This window comes from Dromiciops gliroides, chromosome 5, assembly GCF_019393635.1.
Source record: "Dromiciops gliroides isolate mDroGli1 chromosome 5, mDroGli1.pri, whole genome shotgun sequence".
NCBI lineage: Eukaryota > Metazoa > Chordata > Mammalia > Microbiotheria > Microbiotheriidae > Dromiciops > Dromiciops gliroides.
The window spans coordinates 12116736-12139565 of NC_057865.1; the positions used below are offsets into that span (position 1 = coordinate 12116736).

At 43.6% G+C, this 22830-nt stretch overlaps 2 protein-coding genes across 4 annotated transcripts in view; one reads left to right on the plus strand and one right to left on the minus strand.

Annotated features, from left to right (window-relative positions):
- Positions 1-3322: 3322 nt before the first annotated feature.
- Positions 3323-10571, minus strand: LOC122728162 (translation initiation factor IF-2-like). Its single transcript, XM_043966425.1, has 2 exons — positions 9967-10571; positions 3323-9169 (listed from the first exon to the last, which is right to left on the minus strand). Exons 1-2 carry the CDS (start codon positions 10426-10428, stop codon positions 8873-8875), a joined length of 759 nt encoding a protein of 252 aa, XP_043822360.1. The 5' UTR covers positions 10429-10571; the 3' UTR covers positions 3323-8872.
- ITGB8 (integrin subunit beta 8) overlaps positions 10525-22830 on the plus strand; it is a 116258-nt gene continuing 103952 nt past the window's right edge. For 2 of the 3 annotated variants that reach the window (XM_043966423.1, XM_043966422.1), the window contains exon 1: positions 10525-10792. In XM_043966423.1, the coding sequence (XP_043822358.1) occupies positions 10660-10792 (133 nt within the window). In that variant the 5' untranslated portion in view covers positions 10525-10659. The remainder of the gene's footprint in view (positions 10793-22830) is intronic. The other variant, XM_043966424.1, reaches the window with a different exon arrangement.

A 22830-nucleotide genomic window follows, 5' to 3' on the forward strand; every position in this document is an offset into this window, starting at 1 on the left:
TTAAAGTTTTGAGTTCCAAATTCTATCCTATCGTCCCTCCCCTATCCCAGGTGGTAAGAAATCAGATATAGGTTATATATATGTAATTATGTAAAACATTTCCATATTAATCATTTTGTACTAGAAGACTTAAAAGAAAGGGAGAAAAGGAAAGAAAGAAATAGACTGCTTTGCTCTTTAATTAATCAATATCATTTTTTTTCCTATAGAGGTAGGTAGTATGCTTTATCAATATTCCCTTGGGATTGTCCTGGATTATTATATTGTTGAGAATAGCTAAGTCATTCACAGTTCTTCATCAAACAATATTGCTGTCTCTGTGTACAATGTTTTCTTGGTTCTGCTCACTTCACTATACATCAGTTGATACAAATCTTTCCAGCTTTTTATGAAATCATCCTGCTTGCCATCTTTTTTTTTTTTTTTTGGTAGGGCAATCAGGGTTAAGTGACTTGCCCAGATTCACACAGCTAGTAAGTGTCAAGTGTCTGAGACTGGATTTGAACTCAGGTCCTCCTGAATCCAGGGCCAGTGCTTTATCCACTGTGCCACCTTGCTGCCCCCTGCTTGTCATTTCCATTAAAATCATATAACACAGCTTGTTTAGCCATTCCCAAATTGATGGACATCCCTTTGAATTCCAATCCCTAGACACCATAAAAGAGCCGTTATAAATAATTTTGTACAAATAGGTCGTTTTCCCTTTTATCTCTCTACTTTTGTAAACCTTCCTGGCATTATAATTAACCTTCTCACCTTAGCCTCAAATAACTCTATAAAAGCAATCATTCATCCCATGGGCTGAGCTGAGAATGGATTTCTTGCTAATTATAAAACAGATCATTTAAAAGATGCCAATAACATTCCTGAATTTGAATTAAAAATATCTTTGTGTCACACTAGCCACTGAATCTTTTCACAATCCTCCTTCTGGGCCTGGAATTGACTCCCTCCTCACCTCCACCTCTTAGAATGTCTAACTGCTTCCAATGTAGCACTTAAATGCCTCAGTCTACATGGCACCACATTTCCTGATGTCAGAGTCAGAGGTCAGAAGATCAGGATTATAATTTCAACTCCTTCAGTTATTTCTAGGTGACGTTAGGTGAGATATTTTTACTTCTAGGCCTCGTTTTCCTCATCTGTAAGATAAAGGCATTGGCCCTTAGGAGTTGGCCTGAGATCTCTTGCAATGCAAGTCTATGTTCCTATGATATCATAAATATTAGCAATTTCTTCGAAATTCTTCTTCCTCAAAGAAAAGCAGCCACTGTATGCTGACAATGTATTAAACTAAGGCTGGGCTCTCCTCAAGTCTCCTTTCAATTAGATGTTTGGTCTCTGTCAGCCTATGGAATACATGAAATATCTTAGAGGAGAGATTGAAGAAGATCCAAGGAGGGTTTTTTTTTATGATGCTACCACCCTCCCATAAATAGAGACAAAGCCATATTCTCTTCCCTCTGACAATCACACAGATTATCCCTAAGGCAAACCCTAAGAGGTAAACTTTCAACATCTCTCCTTCATTGCTTAGATCCAATGGGACACCCAAACACTGCCCATTCTTCTCCTAAGATCAGAAGCTCTCTCTTTCTCCGATGGCATTGCTACCATTCTGCTCCAAGTCCTAATTTCTCCAAGCCTAGATGGGGCAGAAGGGTAAAAGTGGAATGAGTACTCAATGTGGCATCCGAAGATGTGAATTCAAATCACTTCTTTTGTCATTCACTTTCTGTGTGGGCGTGGGCAAGTCATTAAACATTTTTGGTCTTCAGTTTTCTCATGTGTGAAAAGAGGGAGGATGATGTTCCAAGAAGTGGCACCCTCAAGATGTTGATTTTGAATTGGTGGGGAAAAGGCAATACAGACTAAATACTTATAAAGTAAATACAACATAATTTATGGTAGGATTAGGGGGGCACTAAGAACTGGGAAGAAGGGATGAATCATATTTGTCCCTTAAATACTTCATTTGTCATCTTTTTGCACTGATAGAAGCTAAAAATTCAATTATGATCTTGTTACTACAACCCTGTCATCTTAGAACTCAAAGGATAATAGCAATGGGTGTCATCTTTCCAGCTATTTACCAACACATCCCTTTTATTCTAGTCATTCAGTATCCTCACTATTATTTGGACACACTGGGCTCATGATCACATTCATACCTTGCCTTGGCATATTCACCCTTCTTGGAACACTGCCCTTCTTGGATTTTGGAATCCATATCCTTGCTACCCTCCATGATCCACTGTTTTCCCTGGTAATTCTAGCTACTGATATTGGTTCTTCTCAATCATGTCTCACAGAACACAGATTTTGGATCATACATTTTGGGCATGAAGGGTAGCAGAGATAGATGTATCATTCTCTCAGGGCTTCATGAACAAGAGCATGTAGTCATGGGTAGGTAGATGTTTATCTATGACCTGACTATATCTAACCATCCTAAACAAGGAATAACTAATTTACGGTTGCTCTTCTCACATAGCACAGGCTTTAGCAGATGAACAGTGTCTCTGGTGAAATTGTTTTCTTTAAAATTTCTCCTTTATTTGTTCTATTTAATAAGAACACAACTGCAAACAGGTTGACACATTACCATTGGGATAGTAAGCTTGGGGGCAGAGACCAATTTCATTTTTTCCTTTGTTTCCCTAATGTCTGGAACCTAATTGGCAGTTCATAGGCTCAGGGATGGAGAGCTGGAAGAGACTTCAGAGAACACTCAGCGCAACCCCCTCATTTCATAGACAAAGAGGAAGATAATGAAACCCAGAGAAATTGTGACTTTCCCAAGGCAGCGGGGGCTAAATTTGAGGAGTTGAAATTTGAACCCAGTTCCTTTAATTCAAAAGGCAAAGCCTTTCTCCTGCATCAAGCTGTGTCTGTGGAGTTGTAGATGCATTTTAACAAAATTAAATTATGAATTAAAATGATTTAATAGGATATATATCATATGATTATGTCAACATTTTCATATAATTGTATAGAAAACTTTTCAAAGGATGACTTTGTCTAAAAAGGCTTTGGACTATGTTCCTTTGATTAAAAAGTCATAAACCTGGAGGTTCACAAACAATGCTAGTGGTCACAAGCCCCTCTCTAAAGGCTTGCTTTCATTGTTTTTGTAAGTGTGAAAAATGCCTAAATTACCAGAAAAGAAAAGTTATCAGCTCAGTAATGTTACAGATATTGAAAAATTAGGTTCGTGCTAGTAAGTTAGCCTCTTTCCATATGTATGTATTCATGAATTTCCTATATGTGCTCATCATTTTTTCACATATACCATTGGTAATGGAAATGATTATTTTTTAAGAAAAAAAAAACCATCAATGTCTAGGTCAACACCCCGTGGGTGAGAAATGTAAAGAGAAATGCAAAAAGGAACTTGGCAAAGGCAATCAGCCTTACGTTACCCAGAGCATTTTCACAATCTGTCTCCAACTTTGATGGGCTGTCTGAATTGGAATGCCTTCCCACCCCACCCCCAACCCTGCCTCTTCAAATCCCTCATTTTCTTCCAAGAGCAACTCAAATCATCACCTTCAACATGAAACCTTTCCTGAGTGTACCAAAATGTGTTTGTATTTGCTTTGTATATATTTATATAACTATATGTTTCTCCATCTTCTGCTTAATAGATGCTTATTGATTTTTGCTTGATATCCTAAAAGTGAACAGGTGAGTAGAGAAACAATTTTAAGTTTAGTCTTTGGAACCCTCGTGCTTGATTTACACTAGAGAAGGTTTTCACAGATCCATGAAGATGATTGAAATAAAGAGTAAGAAGAGGCCATAGTTGCGAGGATCGATAGCTCAGAAAATGAGCTAGAGCAAACAAAGCAAGTTCCACATAAAAATGACTGATCTTTATATGCTTTTATATCTCATTCAGGCCTGTGAAGTAAGATCTACAGGTATCATTATCCTCATTTTACAGGTGAGCAAACCTGAGATTCAGAGAGGGTTGAAGTGACCTGCCCATAGGCTAATAGTTCAGAGATACAAAAGGCTGCATTTGGACATGCGTCCAAAATCCTTTTCATCATATCTAGTTGTTTCTTGCAAAACAAGAGTTGTACTCAGTATGAAGTTTCATTCCTCCCACCTTCTCAGTTCTTTTTCTAAAAATGAGTGTTTTCACACTTTTATGACATTATGAGGAACTCAGTGGAAGAAGCATGATTCTGATGATAGGGCACTTGAAGCAAATGGCCAAATATAATTGTTAATTTCTCTGGACTTTTTATAGGCTCTTCATTTCTCTCCTGCTAATTAGCATCAGTAATAAGTGTTTTGATTTTTTTAGCATGTGCAGGACTTTCTATCCCTTCTTCCTCTCAGTGAAACATAAGCTCCTTGAAGGCAGGGACTAGATCCCTTTTCTCTTTTGTTTGTATCTCCTGTGGATGGAATAAAAACTGTTTCAAATTCCAAGTTAGACAACAATCATTTATGAAGTTGCAGGATACAAAAAAAAAGGAAGCAGTCCCTTCTCTCAAAGAGATGTCCCTTCTACAATGGGACAACAAAAAGATTATATTCTATAAGGGGTTGACATGGTAGAATTGACTGGGGGAAAATAGGACTTCATTGACCATCATATATAGCAAGAACTTTTAAGCACATTGCCATTTTCTGGGACTCTACTTTCAATTAGGATTCTCTGAGGATCATGATTGGGGAGGGATGCTGGGAGAAAGGTAGTTATCACATGGGTACTAGAACACAATTAGAGTGACCTTTATCAGCAATTAAGCAGCTCTGGGGGCAGCTAGGTGGCGCAGTGGATAAAGCACCAGCCCTGGATTCAGGAGGACCTGAGTTCAAATCCAACCTCAGATACTTGACAATTTACTAGCTCTGTGACCCTGGGCAAGTCACTTAACCCTCATTGCCCTGAAAAAAAAAAGACAAAAACAAAAAGCAGCTCTGCTTTGCATAGTTTGCCTTCTTTATAAGCAGGGAAATCCTCTAGAAGTTCAAAGAGTTTTCTGGGGAATTCAGGTGTATCTCATCTGTCCCAAGTTGAGAAATCCAAGCATAACTGAGACTTTGGTGGCAAGTTATATGGGAGCATAATCAATGCTCAAGAAAGACTTTTTCTTGTGCAATCTTGGTGTTGTGGTGAACTAAGAAACAGAAGCCTCTTGGCTTAGTCTTTAGAATTGAGAACTGTTGGTAAATGAGAGCATGTTCAGTCTTTAATGCAAATGTGTATCAGGTACTCACTATGGGCAAGGCACGTCACACAAAAAGGATGGGATCACATCCTACCTTTGACACATACAAACTTGTGTGACCATAAATGGACATGTATCTTTGCCTCTCAGTGGGCCCAGATAACTCTCTAACATAATGCATTATATAGGCTCCCACCCCCAGGAAACAAATCAAGACTGGTTTCTCCCCTCAGGTAGCTCCTGGGAAAGGAGAGGGAGGATATAAAACATATATAGATAAGTAGAATCTAGGATAATGTATTAAGGGCTAAAAGTTAAGGGCCAAATGAACTCAAGAAATATTTGAGGAACACTTTGTTGAGAGATTGAGAGATGTCATAGGGAAAAGTAGTCCCTGAGGTGAGGTTCTGAATGTTGTCAATGAAGAAGACATAGAAAGTAGTTTGTGTGGAAATATGAGTGAAAGAGAACCCATTGCTTGACTTCAGAATCCAATGGTCATTTTACATTCTAATATTAGCAGAATCTAGAATAACCTGAAATAGATTTGTGGACCTCCTTTTATTCTCCTCACATACTCAGTTACTTTGGGAGTACAAAGACAGAAATATATCACAAAGCAACAAGATTACAGAAAATCAGGCTGTGACTTCAGAATTCTGATGGCAAAACATAGGTGGTAACCCATAGGGATGGAGTGAGGCATACATTTTTTGGACATGGTTGTTTTGTTCATTTGTTTTCTTCAATTTTATTTATTTCTTATAAGGAATTGTTCTATTTGATGTGTATCTGGTTGGGGTGGTAGTTATTGGTAACTTACAGTAGGGTTAAACAAAGGATATAAATAAAACACTTTTAAAAAATTATTTTGGCCTTAAGCATTTCACTAAAAGCCAGAAGCCAATGTTAACATTTCTCTAGTGATCATTTTAACAGGATTCTCATATGAATTTATATTGGGACTAACATGACACTTTAGATTTATACAACCCAACCTCAAAATTGACGCACAAAATGTCTGCTATGCTGCACTGATCTGACCTGAGCCAATCCTGTGTTTGTCTTGATTGCCGAGCCTGCTTAGAGACCCTTGGTCCTCCTGGGAATTATGAATTCCAATGCTTTTTCCTAATTGTAGCACTGCAGAGTCTCAAGGGTGGCTGCATTCCTAAGGTCTGCAAAATGATCTCTGGAAAGTGTGCATGCTGCCTTTTAAGATCAGGGTGAAGGGTTTCCTCTTTGGGATGAGGTTATTAAGTCTGCACAAGAGCTGGGACAAAGCATCTGTGTCCTTGGGTGACGTTTAAAACTAGGGGGAGGTTGGAAGAGCATTCAAATTTGAGACTCCTGTAGGATATTTTCTAACAGAAGTTTGGTTATTTTGATTCAATGCAACCAACGATTTTCAGTACGTACTATGTACCAGTCACCGTGTTAGGCATTGAAAATTCAGAGGCAAAATGTTAAATAACCTTTGGCCTGAAGGAACTTACATTCTGCTGGGGGAGTGGGGAGGGTAACAGGATCACACAATTAAGTAAATCTAAATTATATATACAAAACTTATGTGAAGAACAACTGATTTGAATTAAAGTCCCTAGTGATCAGGAACTATTCCATGTTTCTCTTTGTATCCCATGCAATTAGCAGTATAGCTGGCTAAAAGTTGGCTCTTAATTAATGTTGGCTAATCAGTTGTGCAGATGTAGAGGAGGGCAGTAAATTAGAAAGGAGAGAAACTGGATGAAACGACACCAATTAGAAGGTTATTGCAGTAACAAAGCATGAGCTGAGGGACTGAATTAGGGCAGTGGCCTGGTGAGTAGAGAAAATGGAATAGATGGGAACACATGTCATGGAGACAGAATGGACAAGACTTGACAACTGATTGCGTATGGGGTGTCAATAGAAGCAAAAAGTGGAAGGATGACTGCAAGGTTGTGAGCTTAGGTAACTGGAAGAATGCTGGTGCCCTCTACAGAAACAAGGAAGTTGGGAAGAAGGCTGCCCTGCATCATTGTAACCTCTGGAATTCACTTATCTTGAAATACCTTTGAAACACAGAGTTTTCTGATGAGTAGAATTTGTTCTAGGAGCAGGAACACCTGAGTGCCAGAAGACAGGGCCACCAGTCTTATGAGGGGACTGTTGCCAACCACCTTCTGGCTTCTGTTTTCTCCCCTACCCTGTGGGCAAGAGGCACAGCACCTGAACTGGGGGAGTTTTGTGGGCATGAGGCCACTTAATTGGGTACTTTCCACTACCTCAGTTCACAATTAAGGAAGAAAAAACAGACGCCTACTTAACAATTGCCTCTAAATAAGACTAAGGAAACTATTGGTCATCAGCTCATGGGCTTTAGAGCTAGAAGGGCCTTCAGTGATCAGAAATTTCAAGCTCTTCATTTTCCAGTTTACAGGGGGAAATGAAGCCTCTTGGAGGGGAGAAGTCAATGGATTGGAAGTCTGGGGCGGGGGCAGATGCCAAGCCTCCTCCTTATGATTTGTGTAACCTCAGACAAGGCATGTGACCTCTCTAGGCTTAAGTTTTCCCACGAAACAAACAAACACAAAAAACAAAGGGGTTTGATTAGATGTTCTCTGAAGTCCTTCACAGTTCTAGGTGCTATGACCCTATAGAGGGTACCTGCAAGAGTCAAATGCCGCTTAAAGAGACCTATCAGATCCACCCAGTTGTTAGGTCCCCTCACCCTCTCTTTCCAGCTCCACTTTTCAGGAGGAATTTAGGAAGGAGGCCTCTAATACTTGAGACGACACCCTAGGGAAGAATGTGGAGAAGAGCGAACACGATGAGAAGTCATGGGTCACTTGGGGTCCTAATTATTGAAGGGAACTTCCAAAGCAATTAGATCACAGATTCTTGTGTGTGCGTGGCACACGATCATATCAGGGCTGATAATATTCTTCCCCTCAGTAGAATGTGATTCCACGGAAAGAAGGGAGGAAGGGAGAGAGAGAGAGGAGGAAGAAAGAAGGGGCAGGGATGCCACCCCAAGCCTCCTACCTCCAACTCCCCCTCCCTTTCCACTTCACCAGGTTGCTCAGATGGAAAGTGATGGCTTTTCTCCTTTACCTGCCCCAAGGGGTCCCAAACATCCTAAATGTTTTCGCTGTGGGTAGTCAATTAAGAGCCAGGAGACCCCCTAACTTTGCAAGATCAAGACTATACAACTAATACCCTTAGAAAGAAGAAAACTTGCAGAGAATAAGTGCCGGACGGCGGGGGAGGCGTGGGGGTGTGGGGTTCAGCCTGGCCCTAGTGGGGGGGGGAGTAAGGAAAGGGCACAAGGGGCAGGCTGCATCCACAGCACTTCCTCATTTCTTTCGGCAGACTCTAGGTCTGAAAAGGTCAGTATCTTCTCTCTGTCTCTGTCTGCCTCTTGAGCTGTCTGCTATCCCTCAGTGTCTCCCCTGTATCTTAGAGGTCTCTTTCCCCTCCCTGGACTACTGAAGCGAAGATGTCTAAACTCTTTGTTCTCTTGGAAGCTGTGGTCACAGGCTACCTTGAAGAGGGGCGAATGCTGAGCCACCACCTAATGATGAGCGAGGAATCTGAGCACAGGCGGCCCAGGAGTGGAGTGGCTGAGGCCGGCCCGGGGGAGGGGCTGGCCTCAGGGAAGAGCCGAGCAGAGGGCCGCAATCCTATGCCACGGATGGCCTCTAGGCTAGGACCCTCAGAGCTGGAGAGCAGGGGCACTTTGTGTGATTGGATGCGGCAAGAGAGCGTTGACAGCGATCGGATCCCCCCTCGGTGGGGAACTGCTCCTGGTCAGTGAGTACGTCCGGATCAGCGGAAGGTCGGCCGGACAGCCAAGGCGGGGAGTCGGGCTCTGCGGACTGCAGCGGTTCAGGCAGGAGGATTGGACTGGAGGCTTGGGGAAGCCGATGGTCATGGGAGTGGGGAGAGGAGATGCCGCTGAAGTTGCGATGTGGACACAGTTCAGCCACTCGCAGACCCTGGGGTAACGGGGCGGGGGGAGGAAGAGAGAGAAAACGCATACACATATATACACACTGGGCTGAGCAAAACAAAGAAAGAGTGGCGCGGTGACTTCATGCTTCACCAATGTCCCGCCCACGCGCCCGAGGCCCGCCGCTGCCCCAGCCCAGATCTCTGGGGCGGGCGTGGAACCCGCGCCCGTCTCCTAGCAACTGCCCAGCCGCAGAAGTTGCCTGGTCCCAGGCTGCCCAGGGACCCCGACGGGACGAGCTAGGCCTGGCCAGGAGCCCCTCCTGCTCAGCAGCCCCCGCCCCCAGCCCACCCCCCGGCCCAGCTGCGCTCTAGGGCCCTGGGCGCTGGGGGCTGCTGCGCCTGGACAGCGGCGAGCACCGCTCCTTCCTTCTCTCTCCCTCTCTGTCCGAAGAGGGAGGAGGAAGAGGAGGAGGAGGAGGAGGGGAGCTCAACCCCCTCTTACCTCTCCCTCCACCCCCCCGGAACGCACCCGGGGCCCCTCTAGCCCCACCACACCCCCCGCGCCCGCCCCCTTCACCTAGTCTCCAAAGCAGCCTCCGCTCTCCGACTGCCTGGAAACTCGACGTAGCTTCGGCCGGTGCGCCGGGACCCGAACCGGGACAGGAGCGGGTCCTTCGCGCGGCTTCTGCTACCCAGGAAGCGACACCGGTTCCGTAGCTCCCCTGCCCAGCGCCAACCAGAAGAAGGGCTGCCCTGCGGGGCCAGGGCCCGGGAGGCTGAGCTGAGCCAGGGCCCCAGGAGCTCCGCGCAGCAGGAGCGCAGGTTTCGCCTGACTGCCCACCTGTGGCTCGGAGCCTCTCCCCTTCCCAGGCCGAGACTGTCCGTTCTCTGCGCTTGGCTGCGATCTCACCCCGCCCCCTACCCTCCGCTCTCTGCCAGGCTCCTCTCCCCCTCGGCCCCCGCCTCTCCCCCTGGGCGCTTTGTTTGGGGCCAGCTCCCGGCGGAGCTGATTTATGCCGCAGCAGCTCCGTCGGGGGCGGCCGCGGGCAGAGGCTCGGAACAAAAGCCCTTTGTCCCGGGCCGGCCGGGCGGGGGCTGGGGCGCGGGCAGCCGAGCCGGCCCCCGCGCGCTGGCTCCGGGACTCGCTCTGAATGAAGCGAGACCGCCCGCCGCTGCCCTTCTCCGCTGCCGCCACAGCCGCCGCCGTGGGGCCCCAGCCGGGCTGAGCCCGCCGCCCCTCTCCGCCCCCGCCGGCCCCCGCCTCTGCCTCGCCTTCGCGCCCCGGCCAAGCTCTCGAGCTCATTGTGCGAAGCGCCCGGATTCCTGCGGTCGCCCTGACATGCTGTGCCCCGCTCGGGCCCTGGCCCCGCTCCTGCTCCCTGCCAAGAGGGCGCCGCGAGGCACCGACCCCTGCCAGGGCCGGGCAGAAACGTGGGACTGAAGCTTGGCCCCGAAGGACTTCCCCCCGGGCTGCCCCGGACCCAGAGCTTGAAGCCAGCCGCCAGGAGGGGCCGCCCGCCGGGCGCTGCTAGCGATGTGGGGCTCGGCCTTGGCGCTCTGGACTGCCGCCGGCATGGTGTGCCTGCGGAAGGGCCGCCGAGCTCCGGGGCCCGTGCTTGGGGCCGCCTGCCTCTTCTCCATGGCTTTCGGACTGGGACAGAGTGCTGGTAAGTGGCCTGCCTTTGGGGGCAGAGTGGCAGGGATTTCGATGGGCGCCGGGGGCACGTCGGCCGCCAGTCAGCTGGCACCCTAGCCAGGTAAAGAGAAGGGAGGCTCGGGACCAGGACTAACTCCGGACAGGTTTCAGCGAGTGGCTGACTGCAGAGCTGGCCTCCGGATTGCCTGGTTGACATCCTCCCCCTGGAGGTCCCCGAAGCAGGTGCCTCCAGCTGGGCCAGGTGTAGCTCTCTTCCTTCGATCAAGGCCAGGGATTAGGGACAGCACAATGAGAAAGCCCAGAACTGGAGAGCCTGGAATCCAGCTTCTGTTTACTAAGGAGACAAAGCGACTCAAAGATGTTAAACATTCCATTGCCGCCTTGGAGAAAGTTACTCTATGGATTGTGTGTCCCCAGTCCTCTCTCACTGACCGTGGTGTGGGGGCACTGAGGCAGATAGCCTTGGTCCTAGATCCAGACGTGGGGCGAGGGGTGGGAATCTTGGAAGCCATTTAGTCCGACCTCTTCATTTTACAGATGAGAAAACTGAGGCTCAGTGAGGTTAAATGCTTTCTCCAAAGTCACACCGTAATCTTATGTGGAAAAAATAGGAATGAAAGGAAACACTGCATGTGCTTTGACTCCAAGTCCAGCATTCTTTCCACTTTCCTTCTCTGACTTTGAACGGAGAACTGTCACTTACACATTACAGCTACCAGAATAATACATCACTGCAAATCTCTGCAAGGGGGGAAGAGGGGGACAGCACTTGGATTTCAATCATGTCTCTGGCTTTTTTTTTTTTACTTGGGCAAGTAACTTGTAACTTCCTGGGCTTTAGCTTGCTCACCTGGAAAATAAAGGGGTTGCTAAGTGACTTCCAAAGTCCCAGCCACCTTTCGAACTAGGATCGATTGTCTAGCTCTCCGACCCCCTGCAACTTTAACTGACACAATAGCACCAAATGGTCCTTAGCCCCATGGACCCAAACATACTATACTACCTAGCCTCCTTCTCCAAAGGACTTTCATCCTGCCTCCCCACAATCCTGGGAGCTAGGGAGCACACAAATCTTAATATCCTATTTTACAAAGCAAAACAGTGGGACTCTGATAAGCAAGGTGAATGGTGTTAGAGCTGGGATTTCAAAGCTTGGAGTTCTTCTTGACTCCCTTTCCATTCACCCTGGATTCCTCTCTTAAGTCTTGCTATTAGAACCTGAAGGATCTCTTTGCTCCCTCATCAACATTTCAACTATGATTTTAAAGCAATTAAGCTCTCCTCCTTTATGCCCCTAGCTTTGCCAAAGTCTACTTTCCGAATGTTGATGTTAACCTTTACTTAACAGCCCCAGGAGCACCTTCTTTTGACCTCCCAAGAGCTAAGGGAGCTTAACTAATTCTAGTTACTTGGTAGAATAAAAGCAGCTCCCATACTTGGATTCCATGGGCCAAGTTTCTGCTTGAAGTTAATTAAAGTGACCAAGTCTTAGCCCTATAAAATAAGATTTATAATGGAATCCCTATTAGCTTCCTTTGGGGAGTTTAGCTTCCCTAAATAGTTTCAGATATAATTGACTAATATTTTATTCCCTGGGATTCCTTCTCCATCCAGCCCCACATAAAAAAATATAGCAAATAAAATTATTTGTCCTTGTGGTTACTTTTTGGGGGCTACTTCTCTGAATTCAAAATAACATTAATAAAGTGAGAAAAAGCACAACATTCCCCATAATTCATTATTACCCAATAGAGAATGTATGATGTATTTCCACAAAGCACCCTTGAGTCCCATTTCAAGAGAAACTGAGAAGACAGCTTTTTCCAGATGAAAACATTCTGAATCCTGAATAGCTGTTACAAGGGCAGGATCACTGGACTGGAGGGGAAAGGGAGTTAACTCTTTAGTTATAGGAAATTTGCTACTGTTCTCCATCACTTTTCTTTTTCTTTTTTTTTGTTTTGTTTTGTTTTTGCAGGGCAATGGGGGTTAAGTGACTTGCCCAGGGTCACACAGCTAGTATGTGTCAAGTATCTGAGGCCGGATTTGAACTCAGGTACTCCTGAATCCAGGGCTGGTGCTTTATCCACTGCGCCACCTAGCTGCCCCCTCTCCATCACTTGTCAAACTTGTGGTACTTTGCAACCCTTAGGGATTCCTTTGGAAGCCTGCTAAGGTATTCTTCTGGTCAAAAGAAGACACTTGGGATGCTGTCACTGAAGGACCTTGCACCTGTATTTTCACTGTTTAGAAGAGTTCCTGAAACATAATAGGGATTTAATGATGACTTGATAGTGTGTTCAACCTTAAACAAAGCCTTTTATACTTTCACTCCTAACATTCTGTAAGAGGTTTCTGATCTACAGGATATATTTATTAGGATTAGGGCTGGAGACTGAAGCTGGGTTTTTGTTGTTGTTGTTGTTGTTTTTTAGTGTTGGGAGCTTTTAGTAAGGAATTATCTCTTTCTCAATGAAGATAGGCACCTTCTCTCTATCTTATAGTCTCACAATTACCTGGGGCACTAGGAGGTTGAGTGACAGAGCTCTTGCCACATCTTGCTTCACTGTCCACAGAGGCTCTTCCAAAGATTCTTATCCCTCCTCCAACCTCCCCTTGCCCTTGGAGCTGAGAACCTTGTGTCATATTTTACAGGGGGAAAAAAAAGATTGAGCTAATTTTCCACACACTCCCTCTTCTCTCCTCTTCCTTCGACTCCTGTCAATCAGATGTCTTCAGCTTCTTTTTTCTCCTTCACCCCTGTCTCACCTGATGAGATAGCCTTACTCCTTACCAAGGCTGACCCCTCTCCATGTCCTGGCAATCTCATTCATCCTATCTCCTCGAACAGATTGCCTTCTCGGCTCTATAACTTAGTTCCAATCTTTCCTTTATACCAGTTCCTTTCCTAGCTGCCTAAAATCATGCCCATGTCTCCTCCATCCTGTAAAAATCTTCACTTGGTCCTTCCATCCTCAATATCCTCCCATATTGCTTCTTCACTAAAATCCCTGATGAATCCATTTAAAAGTGGTGCCCCCTTTCTTTCTTCTCACTCTCTTTTCAACCCCACAAAATCTATCTTCCTAGTCCATAGAAACTGCTCTTCCCAAAGTGACCATTCTTCTACTTAGCAGATCTAATGGCTATTTTTCAATCCTCATTGTCTCTGACCTCTGTGCAGCCTATGACACTTTGATTACTCTCTCCTCCTTGATGCTCTTCTCTCTAGGTTTTCAGGAAAGCATTCTCTCCTAGTTTTCCTCCTACCTATGTGACTATTCCTTCTCTGTCTCCTTTGCTGAATCCTCCTTCAGATCACACCTTCTAAATGGTGGCCTCCCATATCCTGGGCCCTCTTCTCTTTTCCCTCTATAGTATTTCACTGGGTAATGTCTTCAGCCTCCATGGATTTAATCACCATGTCTAGGCTAATGATTCTCAAATCCACCTTTCCTGCCCCCAACCTCTCTCTTTTCTTGCTCCCACAACTGCCTTTCACACATCCCAAAATGGCCAATAGATATATTAAATTCAAGTTGCCCAAAATGGGACTCATTATTCTCCTCCATAAAATACCCCTCCTACCTCCCACCTTCTCCAATACTATCTATAGAGGACAACACCTCCCTCCTAATCCTTCAGTCTCCCATTCTCTGAGTCATCCTGTACTCCTCACTCTCTCACCCTCCATGGCCAAACTGTTGCCAAGCCCTGTCTATTTCACCTCTGTAGCATCTCTCAAATATGCCCCCTTCTCTCATCTGACACCTATCTTTCTCCTCCAATCCATTCTCCATTCAGCCACCAAAATGATTTTCCTAAAATGCAGGTATTATCCTCTCTCTCTCTCTCTCTCTCTCTCTCTCTCTCTCTCTCTCTCTCTCTCTCTCTCTCTCTCTCTCACTCACACACACACACACACACACACACACACACACACACACACACAAAGCTACTCAGTAAACTTCAATGACTCCCTATCATCTCTAGCATCAAATACAAAACCCTCTGTTTGGCCATCAAAGCCCTCCATAACATTGCCCCTCCTTCCCTTCCCAGTCTTCTTACATCTTATTCCTTGACATGTCCTCTTCAGTCCAGTACCACTGGCCTCCTGGCTGTTCCATGAACAAGATCCTCCATCTCTTAGCTCTGGGCAGGTTATCTCCCATGCCTAGAATGATTGCTGGTTCTGCCTGCTGGCTTTCTTTAAGTTCCAACTAAAATCCCTTCTACAGGTTTCCCCAACATTCTTCATTCTAGTAACTTTCATCTCTCAATCATTTCCTATTTATCCTGTATATAAATTGTTTGACATGTTTGGGACTTAAAGGAAGTCAGCAAGTATTTAGGATAATTCAAATGAACAAACAAATAAAAAACCCAGTAAATTAAATGAGAACAATAGAGTTTTAGATTGAGCTGTTTGATTTGTGCTGTAATAAACATTGAGTAATTCCCTAAAACTGTACATTGGAGAAGAGTTGTTGATCTGCAATAATAGAGGGAGATTTCTTACACAGGGTCCCCTACACCAACGAAGGTCAATAGGGCTAACCTGAAATAGAAATAAATAAATAAAAGTAAATTTTATGATTTATACAAAGCAAATAAATGGCAGCCAGGTACAGTGAATAGAATACCACACCTGGAATGAAGAAGTCCTTGGTTTAAATCCTTTTTCAGATACTAACTATGTAACTTTGGAAATGTCATTTAACTTCTCTGACTCAATGTCCACATCTGTAATATGGAAATAGTAATAGCACCTACCTCCATATGGGTTGTTGCAAATATCGAATGAGAAAATATTTGTAAAGTACGTAGCAGAAAGTAAGTGTTTAATAAATGCTTGTTCACTCTCCTCAGCTTGCTTGTATTGAGGTTTACTTATCAGTTTGGAGGGCAGGAACAGTGTGGGGGGTGATGGGAAAAGCATTAAATTTAAAATCACAGGACCTAAACTCAAATCCAGTCTCTGCCTCTTAGAACTCTATTACCCTGGGAAAATGGACTCCCTGGGTCTCTCTCTGTGACTAGATGACTTCTCAGGTCTCATCCAGGTCTTGATCAGAAAAATTCCCAGGATTCTGACTCTATGCATGAACTTACATAATAAATGTGAGATTATTTTAACAATGATAATAATAGTGATGATTCATTCAATAAACATTGATTATCTATTATGTAGAAGACATTGTGCTTGGCACTGGGAAGATTCACCACCAAAGAAAATATTGGCTTTTTAGTGGCCTCTAATCAACTTTTTATAAGGTAGAAACTTTTCTGGTGGTAATTGTTGTATTCTCTTCAGGTCAAAGTTACAGACCAAGAAAAGTACCCAAACTAGTGCCAAAAGTATCCCAAATCTTAAATATATGGCCTAATTCCTGGCTGGAATTTAGCTAGGAAGTGCTAAAAAGTTGCTTGGCCATTTGGTCATGAAATAGATTTATCATCAAATGACTGTTAAGGTAATGCTAAAATTCCAAGATAGAAAATCAACTCTCCATAAAATTTGGTAAAGTACATGCCATACAAGGATATCTCGGCAATTTGTATAATGGAGGATCTCAAAATTATCAATGGTAAATTTTGGAACCTATTATTTCCTTAGGAAATATTGGGATAACTTAGGCAGAATGGCATTTTTCCTTCCTTGGCTGATCATTTGTCATCTTGTAGTCACTGACCAAATGATTCTCCTTTATTGATAACAGTTTTCCATCAGTTTTAAGGTTGAAAGAGACTATAAACCTAATTTATAAATTTATAAGCATGATCACTCAATCCCTTAATTTTAATAAATTAAGAATTGAAACCAAGAGGAGAAAAGGGAAGTGTCCTAGATTGTGTAGCTAGCAAGTGGCAGAGCCAAGATCTGAACTTAGGGTTTCTGGGACCTAAAACGGGTGATCTAGTGGCTCATTTTCAAAATAAGTTCCATACATGTAAATAAGAAGCATAGAGAGCCAGGGCTGAAGTCAAGAAGACTCATCTTCCTGAGTTTAAATCCTGCCTCAGACTCTACTACTGTGTGACCTGGCCCAGTTACTTCCCCCTGTTTTCCTCAGTTTGCTCCTCTGTAAAATGAGCTGGCAAAGACAATGGCAAATCCTCCAGTATCTTTGCCCAAAAAAACCCAAATAGGGTCACAGAGAGTCGAGCATGACTGAAAGAACTCAACAACTACAGCAGAAATTCTAACACCAAAAACAAGAAGGATAAGTAAGGATAAGCAGAGGATTTTGTGTCAGGCCATGTTCAGCTATTTGTGCCTGGGGACCTGAGACTCCAATTAACTCTGTTCTGTAGCTCTGTAGTTAAGAGTCTCGTTGCTAAGTCTTGAAAGCTTCTGTGCATCCCCAACATAAGCCCCACCTTTTTTTAAAAGGAACACTGAGAAATTCTAGCTTTCCAAATGAGCTACATGAAACAGACTTTCAAAGGATCAGTCTTTTCTTTGAAATGTTAGCTGAAGGAAAGTATTTGATAAGCTATGGGACCATGCCTGAATAAAAACATAAATGGTCATCACCAGAGTGTCCTTTGAGGAACACTAAGATGTCCCTTTTATTCCTCAAATGTCTACCTTCTGTCTTTAATGTCAACATTAAAGATCAACTCTGTGGTGCACTCTCTAGATAATTCCCTTTTAAAACAACACATGGTCACTAACACATTAGTGTGAATTAGCCTAGTAGGCTACTTTCCCTAGAGACAGATTCGAACAGGATGACTTGAGAGCCTAGGCATCTGGAAGAAAGACGGTGGGAGGGCTGGCTCAGCAGTGCAAGGACATACACACACACACACACACACACACACACACACACACACACTTTGTCTACTCATGGTTGGTTGTATTCATTACAAAACATAATTTTAAAAATGTAACTAATATTTGTTCCCACAATTGTGTACATGCAGTCTTTCATAAGATCCATACTAGTGGGATAAGGATTTACCTTGGCAGGAGCAGACGGACTCAGGGTAAATATGCCAGTTCTCAGGCATATGGTGGCTCATTTATTCAACAGACATTTATTGCCAACATACTGTCACATCTACACCTTCTTTTTAGGGTCTGGGGTTCTTAGTTTCCTTATCAATCTTTTCAGCAGATTTACATGCATGGTCTACCTCGAACAGGCTTTGTCTTCCTCAAAATCTCATTTTATGTCTTCTCTCACTTAGTTCAATTCAACACATCTTTCCAAAACATATGTCCCTATAAGGAGTTTAAGTTGTTATGAGGGAATACAACATGTATGGAAATCCACAAAGGAAGCAAGGTGGATAGAGAACCTTCCTTGGGACCACAAAGCTCTGGGTTCCAGTCCTCCATTTGACACATCATGACTCTATGGCTCTGGGCAAGCCACTTGTCTCTCAGGGATCTAGAAATAACTTTCTAAGTTGCAGAGAAGATGCTGACTGTATTGGTAAAGGGAACTTCCTCACCTGGGAGAGCACTATGAAAGGACCAATGAAATCACGGTATTAGTCCCTATGCTGGAACTTAGTAAATTCCAAAGATATATAAAATAAATCAAGTCAGATCAACAAGCATTTATTAAGTTCTTGTTGTAGGCCAGGAACTGGCTTTACTGAAAGAGATACAAAGAAAGGTGAAAACCTACTGAGCTTTATTTCTAATAAATGTGAAAAATAAAAGATCAGGCAGTGTATTTTTTGAGAGAAAAGAGTCAATAGAGCCTTCACCAGAAACAAGATGGAAGCAAACAGAACATCTCCAAGGCTAATATTTCTGGGCAATTACTGGCTAGTTGGTTTCTGTGTCCCCTATCCACTTTTGGCTTTCATAAAATTGGAATGACATGCTGTAAACTCTTATCTACTATACTAACAGCTGAAGAGACAGAGAGGTGGGGTGGTTTGCATCACCACCCCCTCCAAAACCGATAAAATCTTTCCATTTAACTTGGGAATTCATAATGGGATTGCCCCCACAGATGTGCCTTTGTGACTAATAATCGTTTCATTTAGCTTAGTATTCATATAAATTTCCCTTCCCTGGAAGTATATTGTTAGACATGAGTTGCACCCAGCTAGTATGCTAAATAGATCTAGGAAAACAATGTGAAATTAAAAAAAATACTTAATCTTCAAAGTTCATAAAAAGATAATTGAGCCCAACAAACACATATCAAGCTCTTACAGTTTAAAGGGATTCATCATAAATGTTAAGGGATACAAAAAACAAAACAAAACAAAAAACAATCTCTTTTCTCATTAAGCCTCTAAATGATTTTGGGGGTGGGGGGAAATTACATTTATACAGCTCAGAAAGTATCAGATAATTTGATGAGGGTGCAGGCTCTAAAACCTAGGAGTGTAGGAAAGTCTTCCTCTGGGAAGGAAGTGGTTCTTAAGCTGAGCATTGAAGGAAGATCAGGATTCTAACGGACCAAGTGAGGAGGGACAACCTGGGCAGATGCCTAGAGATGAAGGATGTAATGCTGAGTTCAGGAAGACCAACTCAGCCAGTTTGGCTGCAACGGAGAATGTGGGAAGAGGAATCATGTGTAATGATGCTGGAAAGGAGGTCTGGGGCCAGACTGTGAAAGGCTTTAGCTGCCAAGTTGAGTTTTCCTCTAGCTTTGCTTTTGCTAAGTCCAAAAAGAAAATATTTCATCAAGAAACAAAAAATCCAGTGCCATTTTTCCAGTTCCTCTTCAACCTTTCTGAATGAACTTTTCTTCCAAAGACACTAAATAGTTGGGGGAAATAATAATATTTTCTAGTGATTTAGAGAGGCCTTTTTAAAACCACACCTGTTAAAACTGGCTTGTTCTTCAACCAAAAAAAATCATTTAGCCTTCTAGCTAGGTGTGTACCATGTAGGTGTCCATTTTCATCCCAGCCTTTTCCCAGCCAAAGTCATTTTATTGACCATTTAGAACCATCCTTTTGATCCCCCAATTTGCCAAATTGTGGCATGGAACTAGTCTAAGAGCAGTCATGTTCCTTCGAAATGGATAAACCATTTATAAGCTGTGTGGTATAATCTTGATATTCTTTATCAATAAGCCAGGCTAGTTAGAGCAGCCACCCTCCAACCAAGACCCCTTGGTGGAGCTGTATAAACATAATCATTCATTTAAATCATCTCTTCTTAACCCCTCAACAAGTTTTCTGGTAAATAAATGATATGAGAACTTGATTAATTGGGTCATCCTTGGCTCCAAATTCACTTGCCTGACACAGATGCTTCTATCCCAAGAGATAAAAAGGCTTTTAATCCATGGCAAAGGTCAGTTCCCTGGATGTCTTCTTGTAGCCTGTTAATCTTTCAATGCTTCCTGATCCTCCATTCATAAATAGTTGTTTGATCCAAGATTGTAGCTTTCCAAAGGAGAACTACTATTGATATGGTTCATTACAAAAATAAAGTTATTTATAGAAAAAAGATAGAAAGGCAGGCTTCCTAATTCCACATTATCTTCTGTGGGCTACTTCTTAGGACTGACTTTTGAGGGGCTTATACCTCACACTCTTCTTCACTCTGGATGAAAGCAATGGCTTTCTTCTTTAGCACTGAAATGACGCAATTCCTTTGCCCTCCTAGATACACTGGTAGGGAATGTAGGTAGGGCTCTGTGGGGCTGGGCCTGAGCCTCTTCTAGTAGTTACTCCAAATTCCTTCTTCTCTAGGCTCAGAGGATGCAGAAATTGCCATTCAATTAAATTCAAATATTAATTTCATTCATTTAATTATAGCTCCTACTAGCATTGGTACTATGGGGATACAGATGAGACAAAGAGAAATTTCTTACCCTCAAGGAGCTTACAATCTAGTGGTACATTAGCAATGATTCACAGAGATGGCAGATACTCCTTCCTCAGATTATGCTATTGTATATGTGGTAAAGAGGATTTTTGTTGGTTCAGGCTGGACTAGGTGGCCTTTCAAGCTCTTCCCAACTCCGAGATGCTAGTAATATAGGATTCTTCCACCTTCTTCCTCTATATAAAGACCCAAGATATGCTGTCAGCTGCATTTTTTGTGGGCAATGAGGATTAAATGACTTTCCCAGTGTCACACAGCTAGTAAGTGTCCAGTGTCTGTGGCCGGATTTGAACTCAGGTCCTCCTGATTTCAGGGCCGGTGCTTTATCCACTGTGCCACCTAGCTGCCCCTATCAGCTGCATTTTTGATTTACTGCACTGATGAAGTCTAGAAGCCCATCTTCAGGCCACAAATTGAAGGGAAGAACATGGCCTGGGTGCTGATTCATTGGGAGGATCCATTTAAAAATTCAAGTTATTGAAAAGGGGAATGGTTGGCCTCAGGAAGTCACAGGATCATAGCTGAAGACCTGAAAAGGAACTCAGAGACCATCTGCTCCAAACTCCAGGTGACTTGCAGTATAACAGGTTGCTCCTCCCTGTAGGTCCATAGGCAGGGAATGTAAAACCATTGTTTGGGTATATGCGTTAAACTGTATGACCTCGGAGGTCTCTCCTACCTCCTAGATTCTGTTATTTCAATTTACACTGTATATATCTTGCATAGTTATTTCCTCATCTCTCTCATTAGAATGTGAGGTCCTTGAAGGAAGGGACTATCTTTCCCATTGCTTAGAAGAGTACATGCCGGGGGCAGCTAGGTGGTGCAGTGGATAAAGCACCGGCCCTGGATTCAGGAGGACCTGAGTTCAAATCTGGCCTCTGACACTTGACACTAGCTGTGTGACCCTGGGCAAGTCACTTAATCCCCACTGCCCTGTAAAAAAAAAAAAAAAAAGAGTACATGCCATACCTGGAAAGTGAGAATCCAGATTTTTCTTGAAATCCCTCCTTGAGAGGGAGCCCACTCCCTCCTGAGGCAGGCCTTTCTACTCTTGCATGTGACTGAACTGTTGGAAATGTCCCCTGGGTTGCTTCTACTTAAAGACAGTCCTTCAACTGCTTAACAGTAAGCAACAAAGTTTCCTCTCTCTGCCTCTCTGTCTCTTTGTCTCTGTCTCTCTTTGTGTGTGTGTGTGTGTGTGTGTCTATTTTGTGGAAGTGATGCATCAAGTCATTTGCTAAAATATTTGGCTATTCCTGCTCAGCCGAAAGCCAATATTTGTTTGTTTGCTGGTGGTAACTGTAGAAAGCATTTCCATGGAAAAAGGTTTGCTGCTAAAGAGTATTTTTCAAATCCCTGTTTGGTTCTCAAATAAAACACCCAATTCTGACAACATTCCACTTGGTCACATGGTCCTTCCTCTCAATGCTAGGGTCCCTCTGAGAGTTTTCACTATCCTTCCATGACTCATGGGATCATGGGATCTTAAGTCCTAAAAGGAACCTGATAGGCTATCCTGTTCAAAGCCCTCATTTTACAGATAAGTAGAGGTGAAGTGTCTTGGCCCAGGTCACATTCATGATCAGTCCTAGAGCTGGCATCATTGGAGTCCTGCATGGCCAAGTTCAATATTTTTTCCCCTGTGCTCTGCTGTAACTTCCATTTAACCCCTTTAGTTGAAAGGGTGGATTGAGGAAAGAAGAATTGAAAAGAGGGGAGCCATGGCAAGATTTCCCTGTCATTGAGAAGGGCTACATATATCTCCTGGGTTTGAGCACATTCAAGTTCTCATCTGGGCTCTATTCAGATTTTCAAAGGTTGAATTCAGAGGGGAAAAAAGATGAATAATGGAGGGAAGATGAGCTAATGATGGTAAGCAGCAAAGCACTAGACAAGACAGAGAGTTATAGACACTGGATATAGGGGCTTGAGTTTTGGTCATGGCTTTTCCAGGAACGTTTTGTATGAGCTCGGCAAGCCATTTGATTCTTTTGACCTCATGTTTCTTATATGGAAAGTGAAGAAATAGAACCAGGTGCATCCTTGGGGTTCTGTCCAGTACTAGAATCCTGGGATCCCTCTCAGTCTAGTCGGTTAATGGAGACTTATTATGCTAAGTGCTAGGCATGTGCCACTCTTTTTTCAGAGATATGAAAGGTCACAGCTTAGTGAATTTACACCATTGATGATAAACATGGCATAGGAAGAGGTTAACTCAGCTTGTAGCA

Bases quoted from the DNA above. Each gene is read 5' to 3' on its own strand.
- LOC122728162 (XM_043966425.1), bottom strand. From the start codon at position 10,428: ATGAGCTCGAGAGCTTGGCCGGGGCGCGAAGGCGAGGCAGAGGCGGGG. The intron at 9,170-9,966 runs GTGGGCAGTCAG...CCGTTACCCCAG, and splicing joins GGAGAGGCTCCGAGCCACAG to GGTCTGCGAGTGGCTGAACT.